At 53.1% G+C, this 13,799-nt stretch overlaps 2 protein-coding genes across 2 annotated transcripts; one reads left to right on the top strand and one right to left on the bottom strand.

The window, feature by feature from the left end:
- Positions 1 to 251: 251 nt before the first annotated feature.
- Positions 252 to 6,581, bottom strand: LOC110468663 (cytosolic 5'-nucleotidase 1A). Its single transcript, XM_031504865.2, has 7 exons — positions 6,493 to 6,581; positions 5,091 to 5,149; positions 4,270 to 4,437; positions 3,808 to 3,937; positions 3,194 to 3,316; positions 1,965 to 2,143; positions 252 to 1,438 (listed from the first exon to the last, which is right to left on the bottom strand). The coding sequence occupies exons 2-7, from the start codon at positions 5,133 to 5,135 to the stop codon at positions 1,136 to 1,138; spliced, it is 948 nt and encodes a 315-aa protein (XP_031360725.2). The 5' UTR covers positions 5,136 to 5,149; positions 6,493 to 6,581; the 3' UTR covers positions 252 to 1,135.
- Positions 6,582 to 10,479: 3,898 nt separating this feature from the next.
- SYT8 (synaptotagmin 8) lies at positions 10,480 to 13,417 on the top strand. Its single transcript, XM_077784252.1, has 8 exons — positions 10,480 to 10,585; positions 10,950 to 11,107; positions 11,237 to 11,332; positions 11,565 to 11,732; positions 11,932 to 12,099; positions 12,292 to 12,409; positions 12,792 to 12,925; positions 13,009 to 13,417. The coding sequence occupies exons 1-8, from the start codon at positions 10,480 to 10,482 to the stop codon at positions 13,240 to 13,242; spliced, it is 1,182 nt and encodes a 393-aa protein (XP_077640378.1). The 3' UTR covers positions 13,243 to 13,417.
- Positions 13,418 to 13,799: the final 382 nt, after the last annotated feature.

Genomic DNA, 13,799 nt, shown 5'->3' on the forward strand with positions numbered 1-13,799 from the left:
GGAAACCTGGCTTGTGCTTCAATCTCTTTTATGAGGAGGAATAGCTTGGGCTTTCTTTCTTCAACCCATGCACCCATTTCTAAAAGGGTTGTAGGTCCTTTAAAGTTTTGAAGTCTTTCTCCCTCTTCTGAGTTCGGCTGGAGCTGCCTGAAGCACGCACTAGGACATCTGTCACCTCAGGAAACCAAGATGAGTGTGTCTGGTGAGGCAGGGTCTTGAGGGCTCCCTTTAGGCAGAGATCCTGGGAATAAATCTTAGAATCATAGAATGGTTTGGGTTGGAAGATACCTTAAAGATCATCCAGTTTCAGCCACCCTGGTGTGAGCAGGGACACCTTTCACTAGACCAGGTTACTCAGAGCTCCATCCAACCTGACCTTTGACACTTCCACGGATGGGGCATCCACAACTTCCCTGGGCAACCTATTTCAGTGCATCATCCTCATTGTAAAGAATTTCTTCCTCATATCTGCTCAAAACCTGCTTTTGTTCAGTTTGAAGCCATTCTCCCTTGTCCTGTCACTACATGCTCTTGTAAATAGTTGCTCTCTATCTTTCCTGTAGGTTCCCTTCAGGTCCTGGAAGGCTGCAGTTAGGTTACCCTGAAGCCTTCTCTTTTCCAGGCTGAACAATCTCAATTCTCTCAGCCTTTCCTCAGAGGAGAGGTGCTCTATCCCTTTAATCATCTTGGTTTGCCTCCTCTGGACTCAGCTCAACAGGCTGATGTCCTTCCTGTGTTGCTCAATCTTGGAGACTGTGTGAGCACAGCCAAAACTAGCATTTTTTTTTTTCTTGCTTCTTTCAGCTTGTGTGTGTGGCATTAGCTTCACTAATTTCTTTGAGAAAAGTTCCCAGGTCCTACAGGGCAGGTAGGTGTCGTCCTCAGTGTCACAGAAAAAGTGTCCTCCCGTCTTGGAGCAGTTGTGTCTTTTGGCTTTATCCTAAGATGTAGAGAACCTCTTATCAGGAGCAGAAATATGCATCAAGCTTTGCATGGCAGTCCATGCTCTCATCCCCTTTCCCTGAGATTTGCCTGCTGCACATTAGGAGAGCTTTCCTTCTGCACCAGAAGTTTTGCCTCCAACTGCCCCAGTCCCCTGTGTAGCTGGGAGGGAGGACTGCTGGCCTGCAGCCCATCAGCAGCAGGAAGGGACCCAGGCAGAGGCTACCCCCACATTTTGGGCCCCTTGGATGTTATGAAGCCCATCATCAAAGAAAATGTGAGGCTGGATCTGGGCGAGGATGGGGCCTTTGGGAGCCCCATCCATGAAGAAAGCCTCGTCGATGGGCAGACCCCACTCGCGGAGCGTCTTGATGGCCCGGATGCCCATGTCCCGGCCGCTGCGGGCTGTCACCAGGTAGGTGCGGATGGGGGATTTCTCCTGGCCAAACTTCTTACGCATCTTCCCGAGGTGCATGGCAAAAGCCTTCAGAGGACCCTGGAAGGACAGCAAGACAGTCGGGAGGGTGTGGGAAATCAGCAAACACCTACTCTGCCTGTAGAAGCCACTTGTTCCTCTCCCAGGTTTTGTCAGGGCTCTGCAGAGCACACAATGCCTGTGGGCTCCAGGACCGGGCAATGCTGGGACTGGGGCTCTGTACTGTGGTCCCTGGGAGGAAGGTGAGCTTTGTGGTGCTCATCCTAATCCCAAAGTGACCAGCAAGGTACATCCCAGCAAGCAGTGCCTCTGGGTCTGAGTCCTGCAGGGACTTGGACAGCAAGATGTCACAGCTACGAAAGGTGGTGTTTGGATTAGCCACAATCCTAGATATTTAGGGCTTATTTACAGGAGATAACAGATCCATTTCCAGTGAGACTCCAGATCATGCCCACACCAGGGACTGAGTAACGGATGCACAGGGACTCTGTAAGGATTTCTGCTTTTGTGACTGTTCATGCCAAAGCCCTAGCAGGAGAGACGGCAGAGCCTGTGGGTGCCCATGGAAGTGAGGTGGCATGCTCACCTCTCCTATGGGGACAGCCTCCATTGCCCGTTCGTACTGCATTGCCCCCTCCAGGCCCTGCTCCTGGAAGATCTGGTCTGTCTCGTCAGAGAAGAGCACGGCATCCCCATCAAACACCACGCGGAGTGGAGTGCTGGGGGCCTGCACCTCTTGCTGGAAGACCAGTGCTGCTGAGACCCCTGTGAGGCAGAGCAAGGTGGGGTCAGGAGGGACACCCCTTCCCGGGGCAGCTCATGCATGGCCAGCTGCTCCCCATGGATCTGCTGCAGCCCTGTCCCACATCATCATGGCAGGGCCCCCAAGTCAGGGAGCTTTCTAGGGGAGTCAGCCCAGCCTTCCCATGGCTGTGTTATCCCTGAGAAAGTGCTGCTGATCAGAAACCGAGGTCTGGGGAGATACTGAAGTGTGGTAAGAGATGGTGGGTGGTTGTCAAGGCATTAGCAGCCCTCCTCCTGGTGCTTGCTCACCCTGCCAAGCCTCAATCTTTAATGCCCAGATTTAGCACTCTGTGGTGTGAATAATATGGGCTGGCATCTCCATTGATTGTGGTAATTGGCTTAATTACAGTCTCTTCCTACAAGCTGCTCCCTGCCCACCCTCATATGTGGACCCAGGCTCCCAGATTGGGGACACTTGTCAGGGCAATGATTCTCTCAAGGAGGTTCCAGGAATGTGCTGTGTAGTGAAGGAAAGTCCAGGTTGCAGATGGCTTGCTCCTGACCTTGAAGGACGGTGGCCAGCTGATGTGCTCGTACCCAAGTGAATTAATAAGAAGGTGATTAACCGCATTAGAGGAGTTGCCTCTGATTGAGGTCAGGCACGTGCTTACATCTATCACTGCGCACACAGTAACTCTGCATGTACCAATATAGCAAATTTCTGTGTTATCCTTACAAAGTCCTGGGAATCACTGAGAAACTCTCATTGATGAATGGAGTTGCATTTTTGGTTAGACAGGCTTAAATGTCAGGCAGGGAATGACCAGCCAATGGCAGAGCTGTTTTCAGAATGATGCATAATGCACTCAGTGACTTGTGAGGGCATCTGAGCCAGCTTGGTGTGTTTGCATGCTACTTGTAAGGACAGGAAAGGAGACTGAACTGTTCAGGACTGTACTGGTAATCAATGAGCCATTCACCCCTTGTCCCTGTGAAATCACAGGTTCTGGTGCTGTCTCTTGGTACTGAGCTGCTTGGAAAAAGTGTGGTGGGATGGAGGGGAGAACGTACCTCTCCGGAGGGCGTTGCAGACATCTGTCCTGTCAGCTGAGAGGAACAGCTTGACGCCGTGGGACTTCAGGTACTGTGTGGAGTCCTCGTCACTGACAAAGCAGAACTTGGAGATTTCCAGGCCTTCAGGATAAGGGATGTGAATGAAGTCTTATGGAGCAACATCCTCCTCACAGCCCCTCACTCCCTCCCCAGGTCTCGGTGTGCTTTGCTGCAAGAGCACAGGGCAATGGATTCCCAGTGCCTGTGTTCTTGCTGCATCTTCTTGACCTGTTGTTGCTCCTATAAAACTGCAGAGTTCAGGTAAATATTCCCTCTATCCCTCCCTTAATGGGCATTCCTCCTCACAGCACTCTGGGATTTAGGGTGGCTTTTGTAAACAACTTTTTTTATTTTCAGTACCTGCCTGAACATGCCCGGGCCGTGCAAAATGCTGCCAGACTTCCTGGTGTGAAAGCTATGGCTGAGGGGAGCTGGGCTCTAAGAGAAGCCCTTCCCCACTTTCCCTTGTATGCCCTGGCTCTCTGTTTGCCACTGATGATCCACTGTGGTGCCTGATGTGCTCTGCAGCCTCCCAGGGGTGTCAGGCACTGCCAGGGATGGGTCCCCCTTACCGTAGTGCTTGGCGCTATTGATGATGCGCACGCCGCTCTCTGGGCTGTTGTTGGAGAGAACCAGGATGTCAAAGAGGTCCCTTTCTTCTGGGTTGCTCTCCAGGATCTTCTTGTTAACATACTGCACTGCCTGGGAGGAGATGGGGCTCTTTTAAAGAGGCATGACTGCAGTACCTTTGCAGGGGTTCTTTTGTGGTTAAGGTTAGTGGTTTGTGCTGCATCTGTCAGCTTTGGCAAGGCTGGCATGCCATGGAGAGCCAGACAGAGCAACCATCCTGGAAAAGCCAGGGGGAGATGGACTGGTCAGGAGCACAGGTGTCCATGCCTTGCAATGAGGCCAAGAGATCAGCACAGGCATAACTACACCCCGTGATGGGAGTTGAGACTTAAAGCTGGGAAAGCTGAGCTTTCACCCCATCCTGCCAGTGTCTGCATGTGCCCCTAGACAGGTGTGGGGCTCACCTGGATGAAGGCAAAGGCTGTGCCTGGTGGCAGGGGCTTGTCCTGGTTGGCCTGCTGGTGCCTTGTGTACTCCTCCTTGCCCTTTTCCAGGTAGAGCTTGTGCTCCTCCTCCAGGTTGAAGATGGCTCTGGTGGTCACAGCAATGACCAGTGCCGTGCTGGGGTCTTTCTGCAGGACAGGGAGGAAAGAGGAGTCAGGGGACAGCAGAGAAGGAGCTCATGGAGGTGGGGTGAGCAGGGGGCACCAACCAGAGTGGTAGGGTTGGATGCTGGAGGTATCACCCCTGTGTCACGGTTCTGATGCCACAGATACCACACCCAGTCTTCATTTTCAGGCCACCAAGGATGGGGCTGGCAGTTGTGAAACCCTAACCTGTCTGATAAGTGCCACATGCTCCAAGGACAGCTCACACTGAGGGGATTGCTCCATAATTTTGTTCTTTATGGGGACAACACAGCCACAGTCATCTGTTTGTGCTGGGTTTCTCTGCACATACTGGTGGTACTACCCTTTGTTTTTGTCTGTTCTGGACAGTTGAATGAAGCCTCTGTGTATGTAGAGAAGCTGCTGCTTTCTCCCTGGCTGCTCCAAAATTTAAGTGTGAGCAAATGTACGTGCCCAGTCCAAGTAACTGGAAATTGCATGGACTTCACTGGGACCAGGTGCCCAGCAGCCCTGGGACAGCCACTTCTGCTGAAACCCAGACATGAGCAATTCAGGCCACCACAGTTCTGAGCTGTGGAGTGTTCTCTTCTGTGGTGACATTTCAGAACATGGTTTGGAAATACAGGATGTGTGTTTTGTAATGGACAGCCTTTTACCTGTTTTACATTGGTGTTTATGACTGTGCTTTCCAGCTCTGCCATCTTCAACTCTCAGCCTTTAAAAGAAAATATAAAATTAAATGGATAGATTATAATGTAGCCAATCTATAGTCATTCTTGAGAGGGGGAAGAGTGGAAAGGAGACAGGAAACATCTTACACACCAAGTACAGCAGCCCAAATGAACCTGTTTCTGTTGACAGCAGCTTTGCTCCAAGAAAAACTGTTCTAGTACTTCCAACTAAATGTCATGGAAAAGTGGCTTTTCAAACACAGATCACTGCTTTATTTTTGCTTTTGTTTTTCTCAAAGAGAAAAACTGTGTGGAACTGCTGAAAGCTGTTGTACAGCTCTTTTTCAAGCAAAATAAGGCTGTCTTTAAAAGCCAAAGTAGGTTAGATCTTACAGGTAGGTTTCTAGTTCACATCCTTGTTGCCTTTTTGCCACTTTTGCTTGAATGGTGAATTTGTATCTACAAATTATGGAGTTCAGTGAATCAGCAGCTCATTTGCAGCTGTAAAAGGCTGTAAAAGTAAGTAGAAGTGTGTGGTGAGGGTGAGCACTTGGATAAAGGCTGAGACCCCTGTGATGGGGTTGGTCTGCCCTTCCATAGCCCTGTGAGCCAGACAGGCCCTACCTGATTACTGTTCTGGGGGCTGGGCAAGCAAAGAGCAAGGCCAATACGCAGTGTAAAGGACAGGTCAGGATCTCCACAGAGAACTGTCTTTTGCCCCAGTTTTATTTAATTAATGTTTATTGTTCAGGGACTGCAAAATGTTACCTGGGCCAGTGGGCAACACACTTGGCTGATGCCAGCCGTGAGAGCCGCAGCCTTGCCATGGGGGGCTCAGTGCTTGCATGTGCACTCCTCGACTACCCGAGGAGTAGAAAGTCCTGCAGCAGGGCTGCTTCCCCAGCCAGGGCTGCCTGGAAAGGCAGGAGATGCTGAGCATCCCTCTGCTTCCTTCACCCCATGCTGGGAAGGGGTCTCCTCCCAGAGAGGGTGGCAAACACCAGCCCAGCTGCGCAGGCAGAAGCTTTCCTCTGACATAATCCCAGCCAAGTATTCTCTGAAAGTCAAAATTAAATGTAAGGAGGCAACGGAGCTGAGCAGCCCTTCCTGGTGGGAGACTCCACCTGTAATTTCTGCTTCGCTCTTCCAAGCACTGCAAACCAAGCTCGACTTCTCCTTTCCATCTCCCTGCCCCGATAACCCGCAGCGCCGTTCGCATCCGAACACACGGATCCGCACAGGCACACGTCTCGCTGCGAGACCGCAGGAAAACATTCCAGGCGGGTGCTGCCGGTCCCGGCAACTCTTCCTACGGCTGCCTAGCAGGGAGGAGATGTTACCCGTGCACAGAGACAGGGCTCTGCTGGAAAGAAAAGCCCACACTCACCGCGAGCGCTGCCTCTGCTCCCCGGCACGGCCCGTCCAGCGGCAGCATCCCCGCCCTGCCCCAGGCGCTGCTGTTTATATTTCCCCCTGCCCGCGCTGCAGGAAGCAGGCGGGAGCCGGGATTTGTAGGCAGCCAGCAGGCTGGCATCGTGCCCGGGCCAGCCTGCATTTCCCAGCTGGCATTGCATAGGATCTCGGTCACCTGGGGCTGGCTCCGGACACAGCCGCGGTCACCCTGCGCAGGGGACTCGGCGCTGTTCCTGCTTCCGGAGCCCTCTCGCTGCTTGTGCTTAGTGGCTGATCGCTGTCCACAAGCCGTGATGTCTTATTTCTGCAGCTGGAGTATTTATAGCGTGCCTCTAGTCCTCTCATTCCCCAGCCCCTGAATGGTTGCATTTTTGACTGAAAAAAACAGGGGTACCTGGTCGAGATTAACTCACGGCGTATACAGGGATGTGGGGAGCAAAGGCATGCAGCCGTGCAGAGCATGGCTGGATGCAGCACGTTTGCAATTTTACTGTAATGGTTTTGGGTCTCTTTTCCCTAATCTTAAAGCCGTCTCACATGCTGTCCTGAGCAGGGTTGATTCTGGGGCTAGGATTTTACTTTTCTGGGTAGGCTGCGTGGCACCCAGCCCTGTGGGGCTCATGGTGCCAAGATAGTTCAACACCCCTTTTCTATCCAACAGAGTGACTGTCAGGGATGCGGGGGGGAGAGGATGATGAGAGGGGGGCTGACACAGGACCATCCTGCAGTTTTTCCTTTGTCCTGCTGCTGGAACAAGTTCCACGGAAGCAGCCTGCCCAGCCTGGCTCTTGCCAATGAGACCAAACTCACCTGCACTAAGGCTGAGCACTTGTCTTCCTGCATGACACCAGGCTATCACCAGGATCACCAAATCTCCTCCCAAAATGTGGGAAGCCACCAGGGTCCTGTGCAGCTTGGCCTCACTGAGCTCATAGAATCACAGAATGATTTTGGTTGGAAGGGCCCAAAAAATCATTTAGTTGCAACCCCTTCCACCATAGGCAGGGTGCCACACACCAGATCAGCTTGCTCAGAGCCCCATCCAACATGGCCTTCAACTCTTCCAGGGATGAGGCCACAACTTCTTTGGGCAACATGTTCCAGTGCCTCATTACCCTCTGAGTAAAGAATTTCTTCCTAAGATCTGAATCTCTTCTCTTTTAGCTGTCTCTAGCAAACAACCTGTGAAAAGGCTCCTTATGTGCTCAGCTTTTAGTATGTATATGCAGACCCCCATTCCCTGGAGGATTTTAATATTCCCTATTCCCCTGTCCTCATAATGTATTTCTGTTGTGCATCCCTGGGATTTCCAGTTTAGAGCAAAAAGTTTCCCCAGAGGTTTGCTGCAGCATCAATCCTGCATCATCATTCCTGCATCTCCTGCTCCTGGAGATGGTGCTTCTCTGAGCAGCAGGAGTGCAAGGCCCCTGTGAGTGTGGCTGTTTTTTGGGTAGCTGAGGGGCAGCCCTAGGCCCTCTCCTGTGGCTAGGCACCCGCTGTGGAATGCCTTTGTGGCCATGTGAACATCTGGAAGGATTGGTGAGTTAGGGTGGTGGGACAGATCTGGGACAGGTCTGGTTTCTGGGCATCTCCTCCCATCACTACACCAGACACTAGGCACTGGCACTTTTGCAGTATTGCTCCCTACTGCTGACACCACCCCAAATTTACGTGGCGATAAGGAAGGTTTCAGGCAGACTTTGCTGAATTGGCAGCAAGGGAAGAAGTTTACAAGCATAAATTTAATGCAATGGAAGCTTGTGAAATTGCTTCTGGCTGTGTGCCTGGTGCTTCTGTTGGTGCTGGAGGATGAAACCACCCAAGCAGTATCCCCTTGCCCTGTCTGTCCTCCCTGCCATGTTGCAGCAGAGCTTTCCTGTTCATCCACACACACGTTTTGCAGGCCCTCACACAGTGCATGCCCTGTGGCCCAAGTGCAGAGCTCACCAGGGATGGATGCAGTCATGCACCCATCCCCTTGGAGGTGTCCATTCCCTTGTGCTAAGTGCCTGCAGCCACACAGTGGCTTGTGCACAGCCTGCAGCCTCCAGCCCAGCATCGCTGCAGGGATAACTTGGAGAAGCGAATTTCCCAGTGCATGGAGCTGTGCAGCAATGCCCTCCAGCTTCTTGCAGGCAGGAGGGCAGGTTTTGCTTCCTGGTCCAGCAGGGAGTTCCCCACTGGCTTTTCGCCTGCATGAACACTGCTTGGGTCAGTGGTGAGGTGGGGCCAGCGGAGCTGCTGGGGCCACCTGGCTCCTGAGCTGGCAGAGCAGACTTTCCAGTTTCAGCTGTGCAGTGCAGCCACCATCCCCTCTGCACCCTCAGTGGCGTGCCTGGTGGGCTCCCATCCCAGCCCACAGCATGCCCCTGCCACACGTGGTGGCTTGACTGGAGCCTGCACAGCAGGGAGGGGAGGCTGACACTGAGAGGGATACTTGTTGGTAAGTCTGGATTTGGGAACCCAGTCAGCACAGGGTGGGAGCAAGAGCCAGGGTTCCCCCAGCTCCTTTTCCAGGAACATTGGATGCTCGGTGCTCCCAGCAGACTGCCCACTGAGACTATGCCTCCTGTGCCAGACTGCAGCAGGGCTGTCCCCATCGTTCCCAAGGTGGTGGCTTGGTTCATTCTTTGGGGTTGGGATAAAGGTTTTTTTTAAACCAGGGTTAATGTTAGACTAACGTGACAGCCTGTGGCAGACAAAGTGTAATGGCACTCCCAATTGTGTGCTGGGTGGATGCCTGCTCGCCTGTGCTGTCCGGTCCACTGTTCACTCCAAAGCTGCAGCCGGCACCTCTAAAATACCTGAGCGATGCTTCGGGTGTCCAATGGCACAGAAGTTCCAGGTGGCCCTGGACAAGTAATTTAACCTGCACCTCATTGTCCCAGCAATGACACCGCAGGGGTGACAGCAATTCCCACGTCTCTCCAGCCCCCTGCCCACGTGCAGCAAAGTACACTGCTGGGAAAGGAAAGGCTGCTTGCTGGCTTTGCGGGCTCAGTGAAGTGCAGCTGTGGTTTCTTCCTCCCCAGGAAGATCCCCATGCAAGGAGTACCTTGGGATGGGCAGAGCGTGGGCAGGGTGCAGGCAGAGGAAGGTGGAGCTGTCTGCTTGAGCAGGCAGCCACTGGAACGTGGGGCAGGAGGCTGACAGCCACAGGCACATACCTGCCAGCCCGGGCACCGGGGCTGGGTGCCACCCGTGCCTGGTGGCTGCAGACCCGCTCACCGCGCAGCACGGCTCCGGGCACACCTGTCCCGCTGACGCGAAAGGAATTCGGCTATGAGGAAGTGTTCATGCTAGAATAACAGCTTTGCCGTGGGGAACGCAATGCTGTAAAACCATCCTGCTTTAAACTTGAAGCCTTCCCTCAGGCTGTGTCAGCGTTGCCCATGTGCACAGGCCAAGCTCACGGAAAGTTTCTGAGCCGGCGTGGCCCCAGCCCGGTGGCAGCACTGCCACTGGCAAGGAGGGCACCAGACCCTGCTGCAGGAGGGCACCTGACCTCTCCTCAGCCCTGCGACAGGAGGGGCAATAGCCAAAAGGGGTGTTAGCTGATGATGAGGCTTTCCTGGAGCTGAGCAAACCCTTCAGCTCACTCTGCCCAGCTGGGGACAAGCCAGCACAAAATAGCCCTTGGTTTTTATCCCCTACAGCCAAGTGATTCCTCTTCTCAAAACTCCCTGGACCCCGCAACCTCTCTGCTTTCAGCAGACAGACTTGCAAGGATATGAAGGAGGGACCAGGTGGTGCAGAGCCCTCCCTGCTAGCAGCTCCCTCCTGCTCCATTTCACATCTCATTGTCAATGTGGCCAAGCTCTAATCACTTACCCTAAGCTCTATATTTTAATTGTGTTTGCTCTCATTAGAGCCCTGGGCTACGGGCAGCACACGTGCTACTGGAGAGGAAATCCCCACCCTGTTAATTTTGCCTGTGTTCCCAGGTCACCCCAGATTAGCCATGGCAGTGGCAGCCAGGAAAGGCAGGACTACAGCCTCCCCACACACCAGCATAGCCACCACGGCTTGGCCAGGCTCCCTGGACAGCTGGTTTAGCTGGATCCCATGTGAGTATGGTGTCTCTTGCCCTCCTCTCCCAGGCAGCATTACCTGATGGGGCTGCTGGACTCTGAGGCTGTGTATTCACTTCACTCTCCCTTCAAACTCCATTTTCTAGTGGGCTCCATCAGGGTGGGATTACTGCAGAGTAGTACCACACTACTTCAGGAGCAGAGGGTATTTTTGTTACCCATTTGGGGAAGGGTTTTCAGCCTTGGTCTCCTTGCATGGGGCCTATCCAGGATTCTAGGGGCAACTTTGAAAGTAGAACTCCTTAATGCTGAAGCACCAGGAAGAAGTTTAAATGTACTCTGTATTTTTTGCTTGGTTTTAACTCTTCTATCCAACTCTTCTCCCTGAACATCGCACCAGTACCCAAATGGGCGCTCATCACCGTGGCTGTGTCAGGGGCCATTCTCCTCCTTCTCTTCCTCATCTGCATCATCAAGTGCTGCTGTACCAAGAAGAAGCACAAGAAGAAGGAGAGAATTGGCTTGTGCGCCGTCAGCAACTCCACCACGATCAACCTTGTGCGTCCTGCCTTCCCCTCAATCCCACCTCCCTCCCATATGAGGGGTTTGCTGCTGCACTTCCCAGCCCCAGGGATGGTGGGAGCATGGCATAACAGGGACATGTCTGAGTGTTGCTCTCTGCCACAGGTCCAGCCTGAGATGGAGGACCTGGAGTGGGAAGTAGAGCAGAAGAGGCGAGGAAAGCTGCAGTACTCCCTGGAGTACAACTTCCGCATACAGGAGGTGGGGATGCTCATGGCCATGGCACAGCAGGGAAAAAGCCATGCTTTTGCATGGTCACCCTGTTCTGCCACTGAGGTGGACATGCCCTCTCCCACCTGCCTGCAGCCCATGAGCTCTCATGCCTGCATGGTGTCAAGGCGTTCCACACTGTTGCACTCATTTCCCGTTGAGCCCCCAGCTGCCTGACCCCGTCCTTCTCCACCTGGTGACCTTGTGCCTCACTCCTCTCCAGCTGAAAGTTGATGTGAAGCAGGCAGTTGAGCTGAGGGCCATGGACAGCAGAGGCACATCTGACCCATATGTGATTGTCTACCTAACGTCTGATATCAAGAAGAGATACGAGACCAAGGTTTACCGCAAGACCCTGAACCCCATCTTTAACGAGACCTTCACGTTCCAGGTACAAACCAAAGCAAACGATATTTTTTTTTTTTTTATCCCATCAAGAGTGTTGCACAGACACTGCTCCCTGAGGAAAAAACTCTCCAAACTGGGAGTTGCTTGTGCAATCAGGACTGGGAAATGTGAGAGAGGAATACCCTCATGGGGCAGGGCTGCCACTGAGGAGTGAGTCCAGGCTTTTGGATCCTCTCCTGCAGGTACCCCAGGCTGAGGTGTCTAAATCCACACTGGTGATGCAGATCTATGACTTCAACCGCTTTTCCAAGCATGACATCATTGGTGAGGTTCGGCTGTCCCTGGCCAGTGTCAACCTGCAGCATGTCATTGAGCAGTGGAGTGACCTGGCGGTGGCCAGTAAAGTGGAGGTTGGTCCTGGTGGGTGGGAAACTGCTGGGAGGGATATGCGGTTTCTTGGTTTGCCACTGCCCCAAGAAGCAAGCCTTTAGGGGCAAGCATGAGAGTGGGGGAGACTCAGGAAACCTGGGGCCAGCCTGGTGAGGCTAGAGCCTCAGGTGAGCTGGTTCCTCTGCCTGGTACTAACTAGTGGCATCTATCAGGAAGAGCATCTGGGTGAGATCTGCTTCTTGCTGCGCTACGTCCCCAGCACTGGCAAGTTGACGGTGCTCATCCTGGAAGCCAGGCAGCTGAAGCGGATGGACTCGGATGGACTCTCAGGTCAGTGGGGGCTGCTTCTGCTCAGACCTTCCTGCTCCTGCCCAGGCCTCAGTGGTGGCACCAAGAGCTGCAAAGCCTTGAAAACTCTTGGTGTTAAGGCCTGCTTCCTGCTGCAACAACATATTCAGCCCTTGGCTGATTCCCAGCACAGATAGTCCAGCTTTGGGTGGTACTGCAGGTATCTCCCAGGAGGAAATGTCATGACTGGATTGTACAGGGAACTTGGCAGAAGGAAGTGAGCTCTGAGATGGCTGTCTCACCATAAGGAGTGACAAGTGGGATGCCATGGTCTCCTTGGGAATGGCTCAGGAAAGATGTTTTGTGTCTGAGTTCTTCAGTCAAAAACTGTCACTTGTGCAAGATGTGCCCTCTCTCTCTTCAGATCCTTTTGTCAAGGTGCATCTCATACTGAACAGGAAGAAATGGAAGAAAAAAAGGACAAGTGTGAAGAAAAACACCTTAAGCCCTTACTTCAACGAGGTATTTGTTTTTGAGGTGCCTTTCAGTCAGATCCAGGTAGGTTTCCCTGAAGTTCCTTGAGCAGGTCCCCACTGCAGCAGACCTCTTCCCACTGACCCTCTTTCTTTTGTCCCCCCCAGAATGTGGACGTGGTCATCTCCGTCTGGGATCATGACAAAGTGACCAAGAACGAGCCCATGGGCAAACTCTTCCTGGGCTGCCGAGCCACAGGCAGCCAGCTGCGACACTGGTCCGACATGCTGTCCAACCCACGCCGGCCCCTCGCCCAGTGGCACATCCTGCAGCCCCCAGACGTGGTGGACAAAGCCCTGGGACTGAAGTCCCACCTCAAGCTGCCCCTGTACTCCAGATAGTGGGGGTCCCATTCTCCACCCAGGGAGCAGGATGGTGGGCTTGTGGAAGAGTGAGGGGGTTTTGCTCAGCAAGCTCTAGATATGTTGGTCCCAGCTCACTCTCAGCAAAGAGACTAGGACTCCTTCTGGCCAAGAGATGATATGGCTGCTGGTGCAGCTTGTGCTCTGTGTTGCACCTAGGACAGGGGAGCTTGGCATCCCAGGGCAAGGCTGGATGTGGAGCAGAGCGTGCTAGTGGGGATGTCACAGGCACAGGAGCCAGCCCATCCCACTGCTCATGGGCTGGAGGGAAAATACACAGAGCTTCAGGCTCATGTAAAACAGAGTCCATTGATATTTATAAAGCATGCTGGTGGCATGGGTGGGAAGTTTCTTTAGTTGTGAATACCTTGGCGAGAAGTGTGTTCATGTTTCCTGTGAAGGCTCTTAAACAAGACCAAGATATTGAAGAACATAAGAGGCTTGAGAGAAGGAATACAGGTGGATGGGGAAGGTGTTGGAGACATTGAGCTAGCTCTTTAGTGCCTCTCTAATGTGTGCTCTGTGTCCTGGCTAGA

This window comes from Lonchura striata, chromosome 6, assembly GCF_046129695.1.
Source record: "Lonchura striata isolate bLonStr1 chromosome 6, bLonStr1.mat, whole genome shotgun sequence".
Classification (NCBI taxonomy): Eukaryota; Metazoa; Chordata; class Aves; order Passeriformes; family Estrildidae; genus Lonchura; species Lonchura striata.